Source organism: Ostrea edulis, chromosome 1 (assembly GCF_947568905.1).
Source record: "Ostrea edulis chromosome 1, xbOstEdul1.1, whole genome shotgun sequence".
Classification (NCBI taxonomy): Eukaryota; Metazoa; Mollusca; class Bivalvia; order Ostreida; family Ostreidae; genus Ostrea; species Ostrea edulis.
The window spans coordinates 7,750,445-7,776,004 of record NC_079164.1 but is presented as its reverse complement, the minus strand read 5'-3'; the positions used below and the strand labels follow the sequence as shown (position 1 = coordinate 7,776,004).

General features: G+C 34.4%; 1 protein-coding gene across 2 annotated transcripts; it reads left to right on the top strand.

Annotated features, from left to right (window-relative positions):
• The first annotated feature begins 7,037 nt into the window (after positions 1–7,037).
• On the top strand, positions 7,038–24,626 carry LOC125664247 (multiple epidermal growth factor-like domains protein 10). 2 transcript variants are annotated; one of them, XM_048896933.2, is made up of 6 exons: positions 7,038–7,243; positions 7,350–7,399; positions 18,403–18,525; positions 22,751–22,877; positions 23,139–23,182; positions 23,785–24,626. In XM_048896933.2, exons 1-6 carry the CDS (start codon positions 7,161–7,163, stop codon positions 23,946–23,948), a joined length of 591 nt encoding a protein of 196 aa, XP_048752890.1. In that variant the 5' UTR covers positions 7,038–7,160; the 3' UTR covers positions 23,949–24,626. The 2 variants fall into 2 exon arrangements, with proteins under 2 accessions (XP_048752890.1, XP_048752889.1); XM_048896932.2 differs by having other exon boundaries at positions 23,782–24,626.
• Positions 24,627–25,560: the final 934 nt, after the last annotated feature.

The following is a 25,560-nucleotide window of genomic DNA, read 5'->3' as shown; positions in this document are numbered from 1 at the left end:
TATTCTTCCATTTTGTATCTGATAAATCGAGAATAATACATGGTCAAGTCTGTATCATTCTACATATCAACCCAAGACTCCACTATCAGTCTGAGGGCCGTAGGCTGATATTGGTCGAGGGTTGATATGGAGTGCGATGATACCGATTTGGCAATGTATTTATTTTTATAATATATTTGAAAATAGTGAAATTTAAGGGCTCATTAACGTATAAAAGTTAAAAACAACGATATATTATATGAATATTGCATGTAGTTGAGGGTAACATTGAAAATTTTCACCCCGAGAAAACCATTGTCAACCGAGGCGTAGCCGAGGTTGACAATGGTTTCTCGAGGGGTGAAAATTTCAATGTTACCCTCAGCTACATGCAATATTTGTTTTATTATACTGAATGTTATGTAAACAGGAAAGCAGACAAACTTACGTCTGTTGACATTTGATCAATCACTGTCATGCGATATTTCGTATATCGATGCGGGTATTCCCGTTTATTATATAGCTAATAAATACTCTATTATCAAATCTTCGTAAAATCTAGAGAATGTTAGCGTTCAATATCCTGAGAATTTATTGAACGTTAACTTTGCATTGCGTAAATTGTATGCGCCCGAAACATTCCGAGTATGAGCGTTCAATATTGACGTTACCGTAACGACGTAAACAAGCCAAAATGGCAGACGACGGTCCTCCGAATCTGACAGAGCCGGTATTTGATATTTACTTAAGCAAAATGTTTTACTGTACATAAATTATGATGTCCCCATTTACAAAATCAGTTTGCTTCATGCATTAATGACGGGTTAAATATTGAACAGTTAAGAAATGCATGCTGTTATTGCACACCTTCACCTTAGATGCCAATATTGATGAATTCTCGTTTGTTTTGGAGTAGTTTGAGTGAAAGGGATATAATTTAACAACTAAATACTTTAGTTATATAATAAAAGGGTTATTGAACTGATATAGTGAATATTGGCACTCGTTGGCTGTCAAAATGCACTCGCAAGCTCGTGCATTTTGACAGCCAACTCGTGCCAATATTCACCAATATAAGTTCAATAACCCTATATTATTACAAACGTTCAAATGACATCGTCTAACAATCTACGGCGAACCGTACGCGCATAAATTTGACGCATATGATAATTTTTTATGATATCACCCGTTGTCAAGTACTGTTACCCGTTGCTAGATATTATCACCCTGTGACGCGTGTTTTCTGTTCTCAGAGGGTAACAATATGTTTTTTCAAATGCTTCTCGACCAATCAGATTCGAGTATTTTACATGAAAGTATAATAATACGGTTTATGACATGAGATAGCAATTTAGATAAATCATTTCACTCAGTTCAGTTAAGGCTTCCCGGGAACAATTACAGTGCTGTATATAAATGTACCTCAGTGCACTTCGCGCCATATGACGTCACAATAAAAACATACGTCACGACGTACAAGTTCTTACAGTTGTATCGCGGGGAAAGTGTCATAATAGTATGTCGTTATTTACTACCGTTATCAAGTGATAAGCAGTATACATGGAAAATTTTCTTGTCATATAATCATATATTATTTCTTTTTCATATCAAATCACTCTGCATTTATCATATCTAGTTTGCACGAAGGTGATGTTCATTTTATATTGTTACCTTGAAATCGCCCCTACATATTCTCCTGATTCGGATTAGCACTGCGTTTAATTTACATAATTATTGCGACCAGCTGCAGTAAATGTAAAACTGCAACGATGTACAGTGTATGCTGGTGCTTGATGTTTATATATTTCTATTCTTATTACATTGATATATCAGAAAAGTGTTGAGAGCAACTTCTGACACAAAAAGAAACCCTTTCCGCATCTGATAATATCTTGCATACTCTCGAAAATTAAGAAATATGCTGCATTAGATGCATTTTCAACTTCCTCCCTTCTATCGGAGAACTTGCTCCCAAAACTTTTCAGTTAATGTAAAGTAGGCTCTGTTTTTCGATATTAAAAGGGTTGGCCTGCATGTAACCGATATCGTTGCACTTTTGCAATTATCACAATAATTTTTGTTGGTTCTAAATATATAGTGTCACGTGATAGTCTCGTGATGTTCAACACATGCCTCGATGAAAATGTATGGAAGGCTACTGGGTATCGGTTTAAACGGCGTTACGTTCTCGGACATTTTCTATTAAATATTTTCCATATAAAACACTAAAGGCCATTTTATGCATCTATTTTACTTTATTTTTGTATGGGACACCTTAATTCAATTGAGCAATTCTTTATAGTTTGATATTACTATTTGCTATAAATTATTGTTACATCCTGACCAACTCGATCAATTCCTCAAGTTCTCCAATTCTCCTAGCTAACGATTCCAGCATTCACTCTTTCTCCATTTGTTTACAAAATCATATCGTCTGCTTCCAAACTGAAAAAGTCCGAGGTACCCCGAATGAAAACTACAGAGGCGGTCCAGAAATATACGATAAGGGGGTAAAATAAAGGTAATTAAATAAAGGGTGCTGATACAGGGTGTGTGATAAAGGGCGCGTGCTTGTGTTTATATCGGGGATGCAGAAATTCTGTATTATATAACAAATATATAATGATATATTATATTGCAGTTTTCCTCACTACTTGTAGTGACGTTTTGACATAACTGCAACGTATCCATAGTCTTCAAAGCGATGCATTGAAATTATGTTTAGCGCTGCTCATTAAAATTATACCTAGCGCTGCTCATTAAAATTATACCTAGCACTGCTCATTAAAATTATACCTAGGGCTACTCATCATGATTATGCCTAGCGCTACTCATTATAATTATGACTAGCACTGTTCATTAAAATTATGCCTAGCACTACTCATTATAATTATGCCTAGCACTACTCATTAAAATTATGCCTAGCACTACTCATTAAAATTATGCCTAGCGCTGCTCATTATAATTATGTCTAGCGCTGCTCATTAAAATTATGCCTAGCGCTGCTCATTATAATTAAGCCTAGCGCTGCTCATTATAATCATGCCTAGCGCTACTCATTATAATTATGCCTGGTGCTGCTCATTATAATTATGCCTAGCGCTTCTCATTAACATTATCCCTAGCGCTTCTCATTTTAATTATGCCTAGTGCTGCTTCTGGTATATGATCGCCAATTCCGGTCAGTAATTTACAAGAATTTTGAAGAAATCCAATTTCAAAATTAATCTGAGTACGTATTCTGAGATATTGATTATCTTGTTCTACTTTACATTGGTGTCATTAAATCAGAGATGGGGCGATTACATTGTAAATGTACTTGATTACGATTACGATTACTTTGAAAATCTATGATTACGATTACGATTACACATATTTTGAAAGTAATTGATTACAATTACTGTGAAAAGTAATCATGATTACATGCTTTTGAACAAGAAAAACAACAAATATTTACTGGTTTCATTAATAAGATACATTGTATAATACACTTTATATATTTATGTACAGTCTTTAATTTAAACAGATTTAGACCTTAGTTGCTATTGAATACATGCAAATACTGTAAGTATAATATCATATAGATATGGATAAATCTTATGATGGCACACATAACATACATAAGCTCTAACTGTTATCTATTAAATAATTATTTTAATATAAATATAAAGTAATCATTGTAATCATTATTGTAATCATAAATTACGATTACTTTGCCAAAGTAATTGATTACGATTACTTTGCTTTAAAAACAAATGTAATCAATTACGATTACGATTACTTAAAAAAATGTAATCGATTGTAATCAATTACGATTACTGATTACGATTACCCCATCTCTGCATTAAATCGATAAATAACTCGTGTTATATTTTTTAAACAAGATTCCCACAAGCCGTATTGGTCACCTGAGTAACTAGTGAAAAGTATCACTACTCCCAAGGGCTATGAAATCTAGAAAACAATTCCTGTTCTGAATATCTAAGCTAAATTGTAATGTTCAGCAACAGTATAAAGCAATATGTGTTCTTAAAACTTTAATGCCCTCAAAAGTGCATACACTGATGAAAGGCTTTACATAATATAATATGTGTATTAACATTAAAAGATATGACTAATTTGGAACCATCCTAGAGTCAAAACCCTGGGTTGTGAAATTCACCAGTTTTTGTACATCATTTTCTGCTATCCGTAAGTATGCATTTAGATTTTATACAGTATCAACATTTTAAATAATTCCTTTATATCGTTATTGTAATTTTGACACCACCCTGAAACCAAAGCCTTACCCCTAGGATCATGTAATTTACAATGGGAAAGGACTAAATACTCCTAAGTATCCATCTAGTTTCAATTTAGTATCAATAGCACTAAAAAAAAGATGTTATTAAAATGTTTTACACAAAAGTACTATGTACTAAGTTTGGCACCACCCTGGGGTCAGAACCCCTATCCCAGGAAACAATTTTGGCAAAGGCCTTCCTGCTCTACATCTTTATGCATTTAGTTTTTCTAACACATGTGCGGTTCTAGAGAAGAAGATTTTTTTTTTTAATTAGAAGCTTTTGCCCTGCATCTAAGGCTCCAGGGGTGCAGGAGTCCTGGTATTTACAATTTAGGTCCCCCTTATTCCAAAGATGCTTCATACCAAATTTGAAAAAGTTATCAAGAGGTTAATAATTTCTATTCTTCACACATAAAAGGCGATAATAACGCAAAACTCGTATAATCAATACAAAATAGAGTGTTGGGCAAACATGGACCCCTGGATAAACATGTACCGGAGGTGTGAACCCTATATCTTGATCAGGTAAACGGAGGTATCCGTAATCAAAATCAGTGTGCCAGGAACGGCCTGACAATCGTTATGAAACAAGTCAGACAACATTTGACCCAATGATAGGTTGTATTAGCAAATTAGATTGTTATTAGACCATAGAATTTGCAAAGTACTGATTTTAAACGAGACTGTTGAAACTCCTGCAAGATCAACTTGTTTGTCAGAGTCTGCCTCGATTTAGCAAGACTACCGCAAACGGTACAATATACGCCCGTAGGACAGTGAAATTCAACCTGGAAGCATATTATGCACTCTTAATTGATATAACACACATTTTGAATAGAAAATCCTTAAAGGGAAAGGCAACCCTAACCACATAGTTGCTTTTACATGTATGAATAAAGTACCACTTACTGATATCGTAATTGACCGTCTTTAACTGCAAAAATCCTTGCTTAACAATTAAATCAATATTAATCTATTATGTATTTTAAATTATCCGCCGCTAAGAGAGTGGCCATTGGAGTTTAATTTATGACGTCACACCGTCTATTCCGGTTTATTTCATCAGCAACACTGTAAACATGACAAGTCACGAACAGTTAAGTTTGGAGCCGTATAGATTTGAGACCGTTCTTTCGCAAGAAGAAATTGAGAAAAGAAGACGATCAATCGAGTCGCAGACCAGGCAGACGGTACACGTTCTTCATACAAATGTCTCGAACCTTAACTTGTCATTATGCAAATGATGGATCCACACTTTACGTAGTCTCTTCTTTTCAAATGACTTGGTTGAGTCGGGAATTTCGAAAAATAATCTTTCTACACATCTCCCCTTCGCATTAGTGTAATTAACTGCTTGCCAGGAAGGCATCAACCTATTTATTCGTAAGACCGACCGCATGCACATCTTTGATAATCTCGCGGGTGCTTGCCCCCCCCCCCCCCCCCCCTTCCGAATAAGCTACATGAATTGATTTGATTAATTTTTTGTTGAAAATATTTCTAATGCATGTCAACAACGTCTTAGATAGCCATAAAGTCCAAAATAAGCCTTTAAAAATACCCTAGGCCACTGGTTATTATAAGTTCTGTTATAATAACCAGTGAGGGTAATTTTTTATGGACTTATTTTGGAGGGGGGTGAACCCAAGCACCAGTGGATGATCTTAGAATCTCATTAAAACCGGAGCAGACGGTGTGACGTCAAAATTGTTGATTTTTGTGGTCTTGAATACAAAAGAGTTACACATCATGGCAGCCTCTATAGATCGCGGGAATTTCAATTTTTTATGTTTTCAAATTAGTACTAAAGCATATTTAGGCCATATATCAACAGAATTGTATGACAAATGATTAATCCTATCATTTATCATGTAATCATCTTTTGGGTTGCCTTTCCCTTTAATGTTGGTCATGGTGCACCAAACCATCTGGCATGTGAACTGATTATGTATTTTTCTGAGCGTGAGGTGGTGATAAAACGTCGGTGCATTATCTATCTATGATGATAAAAAGTCCAGGAAAGTTATTAATTTCTCATGCTTGTCAAGTCATGAAAAAGTGAAGAAAAAAAAACGAACAGTGATCAATCTCATAAATTATATAAAGAGTAGGGTAAATACGGACCCCCTGAAAAGCACATATATAGAAACAGGTTGTCACAATAATAAATATTACAACCCGAGAGCAGCAACATATTGATAATAAGGAAGGAAACATCTATTATATCGGAATAGTCAGACTGGAGTTCACGCTTATCATGCATTATGTATCTACATAATTTCCTTGTAATTTCACTTAAAACACCATATATAAATATATATATATAACAAGACATTGATGGAAGCAAAGAAATCACTGTACCGTTATGACCAAGGTTCAAGATTTTTAAAGTAGATCAAACTCGAAGGTGAAAGTCTCAAGGTATCAAATGCTGATACCAAAAGGAAAGTCTTGCCGCAAGAAAGTTAAAGGTTCTGCAAACCAGATACCCCCGAGTCCCCGATTACAGGAGCATAAAACTTATGTACACCTATGCATATCTTAAAATATTCTGTACATCCATGCACATTTTTAAATATTCCATACGCTAATATTCTGCATACCCCATGACTATATATGAACATTCTGTACAACCATGTGACTGTGTACTAATGTGTATATATTTATTTGTGTACTCGTGCATTAAATGTAAACAGCAATTATAAAACATGTGGTGGATTTAAATTTAAATTCACAATCCCCTGCAGGGCTATATATATATTGTTTACGATAATGTGGAATTTCCTTGAGGAAAACACCAGGAAATTAAAAATTAAATTGAAGAACCTAATGGACAAACTTTGGGTTCGTCAGTTAGGTCATTTTCATCCCATATCATTGCTTAAAATGACATGCAATGATGACCGTAACACAGATCTGGCTATTTTTGGTTTATGGTAGGCTTGTCGAACCTTTAGGAATTTGCTCCCCAGAAAAGGGGTAAGTCTACTTCTCTCTAAATGAATAAAAAAAATCAAATGAAAAATGCTATGAAGACATAACTGACTTTAATTTCGTTAAGTGTGTTTCCCCTTTTTTTAAATAGTGAAGACAAATGCTGTACTAATTACAGACTAATCGGAAACAATTGCACACGTAAGTAGTAATATATTATTAAATAAATTGTACAATTTCTTTGCAGTAAAGGAATAGCATTTCTCGTCGTTGCATAAAAATGTCGGTATAGTGCGAAAGCCTAATAAAGATCATACTATTGGGGAAAATAAATAGAAAGGCTTTATAACGCGAGAAATAGGCTTAATTACGCAAAGTGAAAAGGCATTATAGCGTGAAAAAAGAGGTGTGATAACGCGAAAAAAGAGGTATTATAACGCGAAAAAAGGCGTAATAACACGAAAAAAGGCGTTATTACACGAGTTAAAAAACATGCATGCAGTGTACATATAAATAGATGGATCATTCCATAGACCTTTTCTCTCTTTCGTTGAATATGGAGGAAGACAGTCTCAAATGTCTGCTTAAGGAAGATAGATGATGCAGCTGCCCAGAATATGGAGGAAGAAAAGAATTATTACGTAGCTGAAATCAGTTTATGCATGTAACATGGTGTACTCACATGAAAAACAATTTCAAAAAGGAATGGAGAAAAACTTGGCGTCTGCGTAATCATTTATGTTGATTAAAAACTTGACGAATCTATGACAATTAAATTCTTCAAAATGAGATTTCATAGTAGTAATTTCAGTATAAATGTACTGTACAAATATTTGCTTTAACTGATAAAAACATCTTGGCAGATATATATGCAAATCTTATCTCGGAATGGAATCCAATACATCTTTTAATAAAACATGATGTAGATAAGATTTGGAAAAGGAAAGAAGCAGGTACAGTTTCTACAGTCATTTAGCCCAGAAAATTGATGATTTCAATAGGATATCCCAAAATCTGCCATTCCAAAAGAGAATATATAAGAAAACCCAAACTACATTTGATTTGATCAAAAATTGCTTCGTGTTGTAATGACAAGAGCGTGAAGTTGGCATAAAATTGCCAAAAATGCCAAAATCAATGAAAAAATTCATAAATTCTGGGGGGTTTTCATTTCAGAAAACATACAGCCCATGCGTCGAGCAAATTCATATTCAAATATATTTTTTATCGTCTATTAATAACTTTGATTTAAGGATGACAGACCTAATTGTTTTAATCCATATGAATTCTTCAATAAAGTCGATCTATAGAATTTCCGTAACGTTTGTATCTGTGAATCCGTGACTTTAAAAAATCTGTCCGTGATTCTTCCGTGTTTTATGTGTAATTTCTGGGATTCCGTAATTATCCGTGTTTTTACAACCTCCCGCGCATATGCCATGAATCAAACTGTCATAGGTATGCACAACGAAGTAAAAAAAAACATGCACTTTTGTTATTAAAATTTTACTTCTGAATATAGTTTATATCATGAATATTCTTATTAATAGTAATTACTGTATTACTCTATAAACAATTAACGATTTACGGCATGCACCAGAAGCGTATTACTCAAAAACCGACGATAATTTCTATTTACAACCAACTGCGGAAAAGAGTAGAATTATATTTTGAAATTTTTCAACCATCCATTAAAACGACACAGAAAAAATGACTAAAACCGTATCAACCAACAACAACCGAAGAACAGAGGCAGGGCCGGGGTAGTTTCTCTCTTGGCCGACAATAAACACGCTATCGCCCCTACCCATTGGATAGATATTTTATTATTATACCAGAGCAGAATAATTCCTCTTCCGACAACAAAGCAAATCATCCCGTCATGATGTTGGGAACAGCTGCTATAGTTGTGACGTTGAATACGCCGCTGGGCTTTGTATTTGACGTCACAATGCCGAATTGCGCGGAAAATTGATGCTGCCGTTGAATAGTTTGAAGACTATCACCCTAGCGCAGATCTTAGCACAGAACCGATCACATGGCAGAGATACATATATATTTTGGCGAAAATAGTCGGCTTATCGTCATCTTTTGATATAGAGAAAAATACATTCAGGTAGAATAATGCTTTAGTTACTCATGTCTGAGATTGCAATGGCCTACATTTTTGCAGTTACTCCCCTTACACCGGAAGTTGGGGGCGCGCTTACGATTGAGGTCCTAAGCTTCACATAAATACTATTCACAAATAGTGTATAGTAAAGCTTACGTTACCAAATTCTTTAGTATACCAAGTTTTAACAGGGTGTATTATATCTATGACAAAAACAAGGTTTAAATTCTTGGATTTTATGGAGAAAACTTTTTAAAGTATGCACTTTGTCAAATTGTAGAGTTGGGGAGGGGGGGGGGGTGTTATAGGGTGTATTTCATGTTTATTTCTGTCCAAATTATACAATTGATATCGATGATATTTCAATAGTCATCTGATTTAAAAACAACAGACACCTAGAATTTAAAACACAATGAAAGCATGTGATACAATCAGGCACGTTTATAAGGGGGGGGGGGGAGTTTATAAGACTCGGTTCATAATATTGCCTAAAATTTCTTGACATGTACATTTAAGAGCTTGTCTGCGAGAAAACCATGCAAATATATAAGAATGAAGGAAATGGTGGTCATCAATATCATTTCTAATCATTTATATCATTGGAGTATATGGTTGGAATAATTATAATTTGAGGTCAATTTATTGATAGGTCGTTTCTATTTTTAGTAACAGCGCATTCTGTATTTACACGTGGATTAGTCTTCGAACACAAGAAAAATCCTTAAATATTAGGGTTTTATTTTTTCAAAAATGCAAATCAATTCTGAAGGCTTATGAAAAGAATGGATTTTTTTTATGATATTTCCATGTAAACCACTTATAGAGAAATCATGTTTGACATCATAAGTGTCCATATAGAGATTACATGGAGCCTGTAATTTGGCATTGTGCCAAACTTTTTTCATTTTGTGTTATATGGTCAATTTTAAAATAGGTGTTGCTGCAAAAGTAACGCTTAAATTTCTTTAAAAGTGTATAATACTTTGATATCAAATCCTTGTCTGTAAAATATAAGAAATTGTACTTTGGACTTTTGGCCGTTCATTTGCAATTAAAATTTAAAAACTGACAAAAATGAATATTTTTAAGCATTTAAAATTATCTTTTAAAAGATTAAAGATTTAAAATTTGTGATATTAGAGGCATAAATTGTTTGGAAATTTAATTTTATTTATAGATTTAACATTTTCTAATAAATAAATCCCAGTAATCTACTATTTTATGTGAAAAAGGGGGTCTTTTAATGAAATAGACCTGTTGCTGGAATTACCTCCCCTTTGATGCACTCTTCATACGTAGAAGGTAAAAATGATAGCAATATTATGGAATGTTATGATTCCAACTTGAAATGGGATTTGAGAATTTGCACATCATGTTTATGTGATATCAGTGAAAGACATAACAGTATCTGTGAATGTAATCCAGAAATTTCTAAATATTGGCAGGGTTTAAAAAGTATCCGGTACTTCGTCCTGTTATACTGCAAACTAGTACCAGTGGTCAGGCATTTTGTCATTGAAGAATTGAAAGCGTTCTTTCCTTGATAATTCATGCATTAACCGAGAATGCTTAGATGTTATATGGAGGAAATCAAAGAAAATATGCATCTATAGTCAGTCCAGATGGAGCATGTGAGGATCTAGTGCAGCCCTCCCCGAATTTGCTAAATGTATTTATCATCATGATTGATGACAATTTTTTTTTATTAGTTTACATATATGCACTAAGTGATGAGGACAGGACAAAATAAGAAAAGGGTGAAATAAAAATGCATAAAGTGAACTCAAAGAATGTATACTGTAACAGTTTGCTCGGTATCTTTCTTCTTCAGTGCTCAATGTAACAATATGACATACTTGATGCTTAATCATAGCTTACGATTCAACATGCGAAAATTTACACCTTTCTCTATTTTACCAACAACAAATATATAGATATTGTAAACTGATGGTATTACGTATATGTATATGCTAATGTAGTTTCTTAAAGTCATTGATGTAGGTAGAGTTTGGATCATCACTATACTTTGTTCATCATGAGAAATTGATCGGGGAAAAATTTGGAAAAATCATTTATCTGACAGGGAAACCGAAGATTATTTCGATCAGGTCTCTTTAGCTAAATCAGCCTCCCCCTCTACTTTTTTATGGCAATCAATAAACAATTGAAATGGAAGCTTGAACTGATGAATTAAATCCTTGGACCCCCCCCCCCCCCCCATTATTATCATTATCAAGGATTTTGAGCTTCGGGTTGTGTTAAAAGTAATTTTAGGGAGTTGGGGGGTTCTATAAAAAATTTGCCACCCGCCCACACCCTCCGCCCTGGTGATGAGTGCCAACTACGGGGCCTCTCCACCTAGCTACACTGTATGTGTTTAGACAGGACAGACTATACCAGTCGGGTCAGGTATAAACAGTACATTTCATTACAAATTATATTTCCAATTATTACAAGCGAACTTCTTTACTTTTGTGCGAATTCGGACGTTATTATTATCTGACTTTCATCTTCGGTGCAATTTATGTGATTACTGTCAGTTGGTATTTAAGCTATATTTCATTTGTACGTGTAATGGTGTTGGGAGTGGAGTGCGAATGCAAAGAATATTTCTGTATTTAGATATATTCAACATTATTGATTATTTTATGATTTTAACAAGATCATTCACTATCTAAGAGCATTTTACCATTACCACCCCTCTCCTCTCAATATAATGTTTATAATCATTAATTTCCGGTATTGAATATGGCTGCTTCGAACCCTTTCGCATGGATTTAGAATGTAGAATAATACGCTACATGTAAGAATAAAAAACAAAAGAAAGACAAGAAAAGAACATGCACATTCCTTTTAGCTCACCGGGACGACTATCCGGAGAGCTACATGTATTGTAATGACCCCAGTGTTGGCGTCGACGCCACTTTAAGGAAACATTTTAACCTGGGTTATATCTTCTAAACCAAGGGGTAGGGTTTTGATATATCCCTTATTGATTCCCCATGAAGAGACCTTTTATGTGGTACCAAGACTTTCGACCTTGTGACCTTGACCTATTTTTTAAAAAACTTCAACCTGGGCTATGTCTTTTGAACCAATAGGTATAAGGCTTTGATAGTTTACATATATAGATGCCTCATGAAGAGAGCTTTGTTTTGGTTTGACCTAACGACCTTTGCCTTGAACTTTGACGTACTGCTCAAAAACTCTATCTTGGTTTTATCTTTTGAACCAAGAGTGATAGATCTTTGAAGTTTCAAACATAGATGCCATTTCTTTTGTTACCAGAACTGTCAACGTCGACCTTGGACATTGACCTATTTTTCAAAAACTTTTAACCTTTTGAACAAATGGTTAGGTACAGTCATCTGACAACTCTTGTTTATATGTACATATTAAGCATGTTATTTAATTGTTTAAGGGTTGCTGCTCAATTTTTTTCTGAGTACTTCATTTGTTAAAGTTTGATGACATCTGAAAATTCCTAACCACAAAGTACGTTTATCTAATATATTGTACCTGACAACTTCATATGACGTGTTAACTGTCCCGAGGAAAAGATAAAGATTTGGGGTATTATACTGTGGATATTTATTAAGTTCTGTCTTCACACACAAGTTTTACCTTTGAACTTAAAGCACGTCAGTCTTTAAATTGGTCTAAATGTTACTATGGCAACAAGTTTATTTGTTTTAGAATATCAATATTGTGACTCTCATACAACTTTTCAAAAGTTACATTGCTGTCTGGCTTAGTATTTGCGATTGAGTTTGGTTATTTCAGAATGTTTTCAATAACCAGTCAGATTTTTAAAAAAAATAGATTTATCCTTATTGTATCCATGGGAAAAGCAAATCTATGAAGAAATATGATCCAATTGCTTGTGGTATATTTAAGTCTCTGTAGGACCACAATGTAAACTAGTCATTTGTACTAATCGTGCTATCCTGTCTAAATAAAGAATTCATTATATATAGCATAATATAAATTGGCATGAAATTTGTTTTTAAAAATTGCATTTTTAAAGTACACAAATATCAATTTTGTTAAATTACAACTATTCATACGATGCATATTATTTTTTTAAAAACGTTATTTTTTCAAATTTTGCAATTTGTCACCATGGCAACCAGGACCCATAGCAACAAAAAATGATTGATACATACTTCTGGTCATCTGATGTGAAATGATAAAATTATATAAGACTTAATAAGATAACAAGGACCATGCATGGCAAACAGGTTTAGGTGGCTACCAGAATAAAAGCTCTACAAGCAGGAAAATATGCCCAACTTGAAGTATTAATATATTTACTATAATCGAGAGTCCAAAGACAGATTTTTGGTATATCGTAAATATACTTCTTCTCTATAAGATGAAAGTAATTTTGAATAAATCAAAGCGTTACTTTTTGAATACTAGTTGATTCAAAAGTTATAATTTTCTGTAATTTATCAAAATCTGGAATCGTGCCAAATTTGTGACCTTTGTGCACTTAAACGGAAGTAAAATTTTAGATTCCCACTAAACAATATGAATATGCATATCCAGTTGTTTTATAAACTGTGTCAATTTTTAAAAATCCATTTTCAATAACCTGTTAGAATGTTTAAATAGAAAGGGTACAATATACATAATTTTACCCTTTTGTCAGAACAAAAGTGCTATTTTTAGTAACATGGCTGCAAATCCCTATCCAATGACTACACCCCCGAAAAAAATATGCCAAAGTATTTGATATTGATGTACTTTATTACACTCAAAATATGTTGTTGATCTGACAACCTTGCTTCCATCACAGTTTGCATGGTTTTCTCGTAGACAAGCTCTTAAAAAAAAATAATCCAAAGCTCGAGAAGGAAGGTGGCAAGGGTTGATCTTTCAGTTCCATTCATCGGTTAAATATTGCATTTCCACTACCATTCACGACAATATTGGGTTGTTTTTTTGGGGGGGGGGGGGGGGGGGCTATCTGACTATAGATCTATCTCTGCATGTAAAAATAAATAAGTTTGTATGTAATAGTAAGAGGAGGCAGACCCATTGTTGCTAGGAGCCTGATGATTGTTTTTGTGCTCATTTGAGTAATTGAAATGCAATAAGAGGTGTAAGTCGATGTACACAAAATCTAACTTTCAAAAGATTAAATCACACGCGAAAAAATATTTTAACAAAAATATTACACTAGAGATACCCATTCGAGATCATTAAAATGCTTTATTTATTGGCACCTAGTGTACATTTAGCAACAAGTAGTTTTCAGTGTGAAATGATAAATTGATAATGTACATGTATGCGTTGGTTTTACATCATGTCTTTTTAGGCATATCGTATTGCATGTTTGTTTGTTTTTTTTTTTGCGTTTTGGTTGTCGAAAATATTGATAAAAATTAATAATGAAGAATTGCAGATATACTAAGGACATCATGATTCTGATCTAAAGAAATCGAGGACTAGTTAATATTTACGTACTTTGTTACATCATGACCATACATTGCTTGCGAGAAAACCACACAAGCGACACATATAAATGTAATTAGTGACTAAAATATTATGCTCAATTATACTATTTTTAAGTCATTACACTTAATTTTTCGAAAAATTCCTTAACTGGCAAATGATTGCAATCAAAACTTGTAAATTTTCTATTTATTCCTTATATGACACCGTCAACTGAAGACCGCAATTTGCTGCGCGCCCTCTGTGATCAGGAGAAATTAACTCGCATAGCGTTATGAAAAATGTAGGCCATTGCCAATCAACATGTCACAGTACCACGTATTATATAAACATGTATATGCATTTACATTCAATACAAGTACAAGAAATGTCAGAATTCCTTTATTAAAATAAATTTATACTACTCTTATTAAGCTTAACTTATAAAAATGTTTCAGGGAATAAAAGTCCATTTTGTTTCTGAGAGTGTTCATCAGAAAAATCTTATAAATGATGATGACACTTGAAGTACATGTTAGATCCTATCTTGAAACTGTCCGATAAGTCATGTACTTGGTCTCTTATCAATACAAAATATGTATGTTTTTATTCAAACATTTGAACTTTTTAGATTTATTTAGAAAGGTTAAAGATTATGAAAATGAAAACAAAATGTGCACATTACATACATACTATATACAAATCCGTTGTCTTAAGCTGCATACTGAGCTCTATATCGGATTTATTGAATTTGTGACAGTTCATACATTACATATTTTGACACCACCCCTGGAATATTATCCAATGACTCGGTGTTTACATATGATTGGTGAACTTTTTCTTAATCCATATGATTATTTAGTGTAAAGAAAAAGTATGAAACCACAAGTAGAAAACCTATCCATTTCTTATTTAATGACATTTTCCTTGAAAACTGGCCAAAAATCGTTCTTTGACATGCTCCCCTTAAAAAGAATTGCCGATGACCCATACTTTTTTTCTTACAATTAGTAAGCTTATTGTCTTTTTAAAATCATTCTTTAATTTGGATTAAAACTCTATTGTAGAATTTTTTAATTCTAACTTTTATATTGCACATTGGAAATTTCCCTATATTTCCTTTGCAATTACGACTACTTCATAGCCAACTTTTGAAACGCCCCCCGCTGAAAATCAAATACTATTTTCATTTGGTTTTTTTCAATGATTTTAACTCTTTAATGCATGTTTTACCTTATATCAAAATTTGAATAAAATCTTTATTGTAGAAACGAATTAGGTCCGTCACCCTTAAGTTGAGATAGTATACTTGGCATACAATGTATATCTTATGACCGTAGTTTGAAAGATTTAGAGGCACTCCTTTTGCGCTGTCCCGTTTTTAAGCGCCACCGGTCAAATTGACCGGTACGGTAGAGAAGGAGTTAACTTACTTTAAACACGGATCAAGCTAAATTCAAGACACATTTAAAACAGAGAAATTTTTTGGGCCTTTTTATTTACACAATCGTACCTTGTTCTTTTATGTCAAGCTTTGAAGTTTTTATGCTTACATTCATGTACATATAGGGTGTTGCTTCTGTCCGAAGACAATGTGTGAGATAAAACTTAGGGAGGGGGGGGGTGTATGTATAATTGTTCACCATAAATGCAGAACAGGTGGATAAAAATAATCAAATATTGTACTGAAAACAAGCCCTAGATTAATACACGTTTTTAAACCCCCAGCCCCAAAAAACCATGTAATGGAATTGAAAACATATGCATTTATAAGGCAAAGTGGAAATATAGTTTTCAGTTTGAATTCTTTAAAATTGTATTCGTCTTTATGCATCACTCCAAATTTAATTTATTTGTGTCTAGTTTGTGTCTTTGATAGTCAAATGAATGAGTCAACCAAAACTAACTATACTAAACTGACTATTATACTAACTTGGGTTCAGATGAGATATATCTTCTCTTGAACATCTGAAGGAACGTTTTTAAGGGAACTTTCAGAACTCGATCTGGCCCAAAAACAATGAGGATATCGACTCACATTCATATACACATTGAACTAAACCCATGTCCAGAATGAATCAAGCAAACATAAACAAAAGATAAATAGATAAGTAAAATAATAATAATAATAAAAAAAGAGTGATTAAAATATTATACCTAGGTGTATATGTAATGTAGGCGTAATGTCGCCTTTCAGACAGGCGTAATAACGACTTTTGGAAAGACGTAATTACCACTTTTTTTTTGGCGTTATTACGCCTTTTTTCGCTTTATAACGCCTTTTTTTTTTGGCGTTATTACGCCTTTTTTCGCTTTATTACGCCTTTTCACTTTGCGTTATTACGCTCTTTTTTTCGTGTTATAATGCCTTTCTATTTATTTTTTCCCATAGTTTGATCCTAATAGGCTTTTGTAACTCTGGACTCTCTTTCGTAGTATAGAGCTAGTGATCACAGTGTAGACAATATCTGCCTTTGCTTTTATGTATTAGAGTGAATAAGACGTTAATGATACCAAAACTGAATCTGTGGTGAAAATTATTCAGGAATTCGGTTCTGGCCTTTTAACACTCATCCACGGGCGCGCTTTCGGCGAAAAATTGCATCGATTTGATGCAATTCTTGCACCGATCCACGTCCGAGTCTTCTTACCGGTCACGGAAAAGGACGAGCGCGTGATCCGATTGTATCAGCCTGTGTCGGTGCCTATTGTGACGTTCTTACTTTTATATTGTATGTCTTCCTGTCGGCCTGTGTCGGTGCCTATTGTGACGTTCTTACTTTTATATTGTATGTCTTCCTGTCGGCCTGTGTGGGTGCCTATTGTGACGTTCTTACTTTTATGTTGTGTGTCTTCCTGTCAGCCTGTGTCGGTGCCTATTGTGACGTTCTTACTTTTATGTTGTGTGTCTCTCTATCAGCCTCAATCGGATCACGCGCTCGTCCTTTTCCGTAACTGGCAAGAAGACTTGGACGTGGATCGGCGCAAGAATTGCATCAAATCGATGCATTTCTTCGCCGGAAGCGCGCCCATGGATGAGGTTAAAAGGCCAGAACCGAATCCCTGAATAATGTGTTATATATATTTTCACCACAGATTCAGTTTTGGTATCATTAACGTCTTATTCACTCTTTAAACATGTAGGTGGAAATTGATAATGGTACAATACCTTAGATGTGTATAATATCTTAGATGCATTTGATTGTTCACGTTTCATAGTGTAACGTACAACTCAACTGTGATGTCATAGTTATGTTTATGCATACGTATTAACAAACTCTGATGGCGTCGATCCACATACGAGGTTTATTTGCGGTTACGGAAATAGCCGAGTAGTTACGATTGTATCAGCCTGTGTCGGTAGCTATTGTGACGTTCTTACTTTTATGTTGTATATCTTCCTATCAGCCTATGTCGGTAGATACATGTATTGTGACGTTTACTTTTATGTTTTGTCTCTCTCTATCAGCCTGTGGCGGTAGCTACATGTATTGTGACGTTTACTTTTATGCTGTGTCTCTCTCTATCAGCCTGTGGCGGTAGCTACATGAATTGTGACGTTTACTTTTATGTTTTGTCTCTCTCTATCAGCCTTTGGCGGTAGCTACATGTATTTTGACGTTTACTTTTATGTTGTGTCTCTCTCTATCAGCCTGTGTCGGTAGCTACGGTATCCACTGTTCACATGCCTGTCCTCCTGGTTACTGTGGACAACAGTGCAGAACAACATGTCAGTGTGCTGTCTGCGATAGTCACAACTGTACTTGTAGAAAAGGTGAGTTGTTTTCATTGCTTGGTGTTCGGATTGTTTGTTTGCTCTACCTCTCGTCGATAATTTTTCCTTTATATTGAGATGTCACCAGCTGTAGGTGAAGTACCACAAATTTACACCTATGCTTAGCCCTCAGGGCCGCAGCAGTGAGGGTTCTTTAGAGTGCCAACGCCTGCCGCAACATAGGACCTCCTTTTTTTAATTTTATATCCGAAAAACCCGTGATTATCACTTCTTCGAAAATGCCAAGATCAACCACTGCCTATTTTTACGTCTTAGGTTTGACGCGGCCATGGTACGAGCGGGGCTCGAACTCATGACCTCCCGGTCACAAAGCGAACGCTTTATCACTGAGCTACCGCGGCCAGTTGGTGTTCAGAAATCATATCAGATCAATGCATCAAGTTAATTGAAAAAGTGAAGGTAACGACCAGAGCTCAATGTCTTTTTAAAATCCTACATGTATAAAATTCGTAGATAGGCGGGTTGATGGTAATAATGCCACAGCTTATCAATATGTATTATACTTTAATCATCAGCATTGGTATACATACGTCAAAGACACTAATAAACGATTTCATATAGATAAAAGAAGAAAGCTGTACGATACGAACACTGAAAGACGTCTTCTACATGTATATTAAAATCATGTGGACTACAATATCTTGTACTTCAATCAAAACTAGTTCACCCCCACCCACCCACCCCGCAAAAGAAAGTTGGAGGGTATACTTGAATCACCTTGCCCGTTTGTCCGAATGTGCATGTCCATGTCAGTCCGTTAAGCATCTCAATAGATATATACAGTATATATATAATTTAGAAACTAATTCATTGAAAAAGGAAGAGGGTTCTAGACGTAAAAGCATTATCCAATCATAATTAAGTTAAATTGCTTTTAACTACAGATTACCCCATTTACGCGATGAAAACAGAACCTGAATAGGTTGTAACCAGAGTATGCTTATTGTTCCTAAACACCTTCCATCTTTTGAGTTTCCGGGAGCCCGTATTTGCCTTGTTCTAGATTTTGTATTTTTATAGGATTTATGCTATGGATCACTGTTCGTAATTGTCACTTTTTATCTCTTCTGGGCCAAAGGCCCAAAGAGCTAATCATATGGCCATGTGTCTGGCGTGCGGTGTGCCTCAACCTTTTGGAAAAAGGGGTATATCTCAAGAACCCCTTGGCCAATTGTCGCAGGGTATCCTTGGCCCAAGGGCTTTCATTTGTACTAAAACTAGGGTTGTGACCCTTTAACAAGGGGAGATAATTATGAAAATGCAAACAAAAGTAGTGGTTGCTAAAAAATCTTCTTCTTCTTAAGAACCGTTCACTGGGCAAATTATCACCAAACTTATGCATAAGGATGAAAATAGGTTGTAGATAAAAAATTGTTCAAGGAATCATCCTGGGGCATAGGGTGTGGTCTCAAGATCACTTCAAAGATGACCTTAAATTTTGTTTTGTTAAAACTTTGATATTTTGCTTAGTATAAGGACTAGGATCATCAAATTTCGTCAGTTGATGCATCTTAGGACCTAATATCATGTTGTTTCAAAAGTAGGTCATGGTGACCTACTTTTTGAAATTCGCAGGTAATTATTATTAAATGGATTTTGATGCATATCTTGGACACTTTTGAGCCTATGTTCATCAAGGGTTGTCAATTGATGGATCATGGGACCCTGAAGTGCGTCATGTAAAAGGTATGTCACCATGACCTACTTTCTGAATTTTATGGCTAATCATTTATGAATACATTTTAGGTTGTTATTTCAGATACCGAGAGGTTCAGAATCATCAAACCTTGTAAGTTGATGTGTCTAGAGGCCTCAAAACATATTTATAAAAAAAAAAGTAGGTCACAGTGACCTACTTTTTTAATTTTGCAGACATTCAAATTTCACATTTTCAATTTTAGATGCATATTTTGGACACTTTGAAAAGCTAGGATCATCAAACTTTGTCAGTTGATGCATCTTGAGTCTTCATAGTTTGTTGAACAAAATGTATGTCACTTTGACCTACTTTTGGAATTTGATGGCTATATTTTAATATTTCAGATACTATTTGACTTACAATTATCAAACTTTGTCAGTTGATGCTTCTTGAATCTTTGGAGTGTGTCGACCAAAAAGTAGGTCACTGTGGCCTTCTTTTGGAATTTGACGGCTATATTTGAATACTATTTGACTTGTCAGTTGATGCATCTTGAGTCTTCAGTGTGTCGACCAAATGTAGGTCACCGTGACCTACGTTTGAACAGTTGCGTTTAAATTTTCAGGTACTATTTGACTTAACATCATCAAACTTTGTTAATTGATGAATCTTGGTTAGTGAGAATTTTTGCCTGTTCTATAATGTATCAGAAGAGCGATTCTAGGCCCATGGGCCTCTTGTCTTTACACTAGGTCAACATTTTTAGTACTTAACCTTTAGCTAGTGATGTCCCTATATGAGTGACAAATTCTCGAATGGATTGCAAAAACAGGCTACTTTCGATTTTACTTTCTTTACAGAATTTCTTATTTCATGATTTCCTACTCTGCTATTCGTGTGTTAACACATAAATAGTGCATGTAGTTGAGGGCAACATTGACAATTTTCACCCCGAGAGAACCATTGTCAACCGAGGCGTAGCCGAAATTGACAATGGTTTCTCGAGGGGTGAAAATTTTCAATGTTACCCTCAACTACCTGCAATATTTGTTTTATTATACTGAATGTTATATAAACAACAATTTGAACAAAGCAGAAAAACTTAAGTCTGTTGACATTTGATCAATCACTGTCATGCGATATTTCGTATATCAATGCGAATATTCGCGTTTATAACAAACGCTCAAACGACGTTGTCTAACAATCTATGGCGAACCGTATGCGCATAAATTTGACGCATGTGATAATTATTATTTTTTGTACTATCACCCGTTGTCAAGTACTGTTACCCTTTGCTAGATTCAGATTCAGATTTTTTATTTCCTTAAGCTATACAGATCATCAGTTATAAATACAAAATATTTACAAATATATACAAATAATACAGTAGAGGGTGAGTAGATTTACAGATACAATTTTGGGGATATAAATGCAAGGTAAAGATAACGAACAGTGATCAATCTCATAACTCCTACAAGCAATACAAAATAGATAGTTGGGCAAACACGGACTCCTGGACACACCAGAGGTGGGATCAGGTGCCTAGGAGGAGTAAGCATCCACTGTTGACCGGTCACATCCGCCGTGAGCCCTATATCCTGATCAGGTAAACGGAGTTATCCGCAGTCAAAATCAGTGTGCCAAGAACGGCTTAACAATCGGTATGAAACATGTCAGACAGCATTTGACCCAATGCGAGGTTGTACTGACGAACTAGATCGTTATAACGACCATAGAACTTGCGAAATGCTGACTTCAATCGAAACTGTTGAAATCCCTGTACCATCAACTTGTTTGTCAGTAACTTACCTCGATTTAAAAACTGACTATAAGCGAACAAGCTCTTGCATATCGAATCAGTTGAGATATATAAACGCCATATGCAGGTGATAATGGAATATTGCTACATAAATATGGGAAGTTGGCGATGGAGAAGCTGAAATCATCCCGTTTGTCATACAGTTGAGTTGTCAGTTTGCCGTTAATGTCTACTTTCAATAAAATATCTAAGTATGAAGCAGAAGTGGACGACTCTGTGGTGTCCTTTATTTCGAGCTCACAGGGATATATCAAATCGACATATGAATGAAAGCTATTATTGTTAATAGACAAAACGTCATCGATATATCTAAATGTCGAATTGAAGGCCACAGCTAGAGATTTTTTCTTCTCGCGTACAAGTTTTTGAATAAATTCTGCTTCATATTATCAATGCATTTCAACATACATATAACAATACACGTGAATAATATGTCGTAGCAAGTACAGAATAGATACTATCACCCTGGACCGCGTGATTTCAGTTCTTGGAGGGTAACAATATGTTGGGGGGGGGGGGGGGGGGGGGCTTGAAATGCTTCTCGACCAATCATATTCGAGTATTTTACATGAAAGTATAATAATAGAACAAATTTTCGAATACGTGTTTAAACAGAATGAGTTGAACGTAAAGTAGAGATTTTGTCATAGAAAGTGGGAATTGTCTTTGCAAATATATACAAAGTTATGAACAATTTTACTGTAAATGTATTGTATAAAAATGTTTTAATATCGTATTTTACAAAGGAACAACATTGAGTTATGAAGATCCCATCAGTGCCAATCCTTCTTCTCAAATCATCCTGTTTGCTATTATTATTATTCCTGTTGTTGGAGTGTCCTTGACGATTCTGATATGCTGGATCTTTATTCGGTGAGTAATAATCCTATTAAGTATTTTGCAAACTAGTCGTCGTTATGGTGCTCTGGAAGAAATGAGAAGAAGACAGCTCGCACTTGTCGGTCGATCGGTCAGTTGGTTGGGCGGTAGATAATATGTTGTTCAACTGATAAATAGAGATTTGCATGTATGTACCAGACGGTGGTCAATTAAAACTTCATACGTAGGTTTGTTATAATTATTAGATGACTTCATTGAACTCAGGTCAAACGTCACGTTGTATTTGTTTTGCAGCAGGAATCCAAGTTGTACAAAACGAAGACGAACTCTGCACAAAAGTAAGTGTGTGAAATTAAATACGTTACGTGAATAATTTTATTTTAACACAAAAGTAAGTGTGCTGAAATTAAATAAGTTACGTAAATAATTTTAATTTAACACAAAAGTAAGTATGCTGAAATTAAATAAGTTACGTGAATAATTTTAATTTAACACAAAAGTAAGTATGCTGAGATTAAATAAGTTACGTGAATAATTTTAATTTAACACAAAAGTAAGTATGCTAAACTTAATGATAATGATAATATGATAATGATAAGTAAAATTTATATAGCGCCTTATAAAAGACAAAAGGCGCTTTACAAGGGTAAGAAGAGGAATAAAACACAATTAAATGAAATCAAATGACAGTATGACATAAAATCTTATCTATAAAATTATCAAAATCAAACATCATTATTAAGATCGATAGTTAAAATCAAATGAGTTACCTGCATAATTTTAATTTAAAACAAAAGTAAGTATGCTAAAATTAAATGTGTTACCTGAATAATTTTAATTTAACACAAAAGTAAGTATGCTAAAATTAAATGAGTTACCTGAATAATTTTAATTTAACACTTTGTTTTTTTAAGGAATGCTTTTAAATTCGTTTCAGTAGAAATACAACCAGCTGTAGAAGAAGGCACAGCTCAGGATGACGTCAGCTATGCCGCAATTAGGGAATCGCAGATGTGTTTAGATGTGAAGAGCAACGCAAATACCCTGAAGAATATCCAACATAGCCGTCCACCCGACAACATATATGATGCGTCAAGTCATTGAAGATCAGGAGGTTACGGGGCTGTATTAATTGGACATATAATGATTAAAACCATAATATATCTACAGATATGAGATCGTCATCATATTAGATGTCATGGAGAATTTGTTGAAGAACGAATTTGTACCCTTTGTTCCGAAAATAGTGTAGAAGACGAAATTCATTTTCTAATACACTGTCCTCTGTACTACGAGTATCGATCAAAACTGTTTGAAAACACTGGATTTAACCAAATGCTATTACGGTCAGATAAGGATGTATTATGCATGCTAATTTCAAATTACCCTCGCCAGGTTGCAAAGTATTTGTATTCTTCATTAATGCGGAGACAGTCAGTTATTTTCAAAACTTAAGAATGTAAATTATGTGTTTATGTATCAGCGTCTACATACATGTACATATGGTTTCATACTTTTCCCATTATCTCAAAAAACACATTGATGAACTTGGTACTGCAGGTATTTACTTACAACATGTATGTATGTTTTCATTTTTGTTTTTCCTTTATTTCTTAACGCGGTGCTTCTTCTTTTCTTTATGTACTGCATTTAAGTTTTGTGTTTAAAGTGGCTTATAGGCCCGATGGGCCGGGTGTTTGATTTATTTTACACCGTCTGTTAACATAATGTTTGTGAATATACTCATGTCACTATAAATAAAAAAAACTACTACTACTACTACTACTACTATTTGAAGGTTTGTTAAGGTATTCAATATGCAACGATCGTATTTCATATCTAGTAAATGGACGGCGGGGTTTTTGTAATCGTGGTATCATTTTGAAGGGTTCATTAAATAAAAATAATCCACCAAAGGAATTTTCAAAATTTCAATTACTGCTTGAATTATTTCACCTAGAATTTTACATTGAAGTCTGTGAAAAGAGCATGCTTTATTAACATATTTTTAAAAGAAGTTATATTTTCATATAGATCACTTGTTAGAAAGTTACATACACTTTCTCTTTATGAAAATATGATATCAAATTTCGATTCAAGAACAGAAATAGCTGGTTTTCTTTAAAATATGTTATCTATCATTGAGACAGCATTACAAAATAAACTGGAAAATGACACATTAATTGTAGAATTTTTCATAAAAACAGAAGCAGCTTTAAAAAGTCACAGTATATCTTCTATATTCTTTATAACATCTATAATGTACAAGGTCTGAAAAATGTCAAGTAAAACCTGTTAGAGGAATTGGTTACACAAAGTAAGTACCGTGATTAAAAATGACAAAGTTCAATTACATCAAGGACAATCATGTGAATTGTGTAGAGAACGTCCGATCACTTCTGAACAGACGCATGTATATCTTCAATGCTTCCATAACAGCTGTACAATGTCTGAAGGATGTCAAATAAATGCTGTAAGAGGAGTTGATTACAAAAATTATATATACCGTCTATTCAAGACATGCTTAAAATGACAACATTCAACTACATGTATTTCTTTTTTTTTTTTTTTTTTTTAAATGTCTGATCACTTTCAAAACGACACATTCACATCTTCAATGTGTCCATAACAACTGTACAAAGTTTGAGGAACGCGTGTGAGAGGAGTTGATAACACAAAGTAGGTACCCTACCCGCCGCCATTCCCAATTCTATAA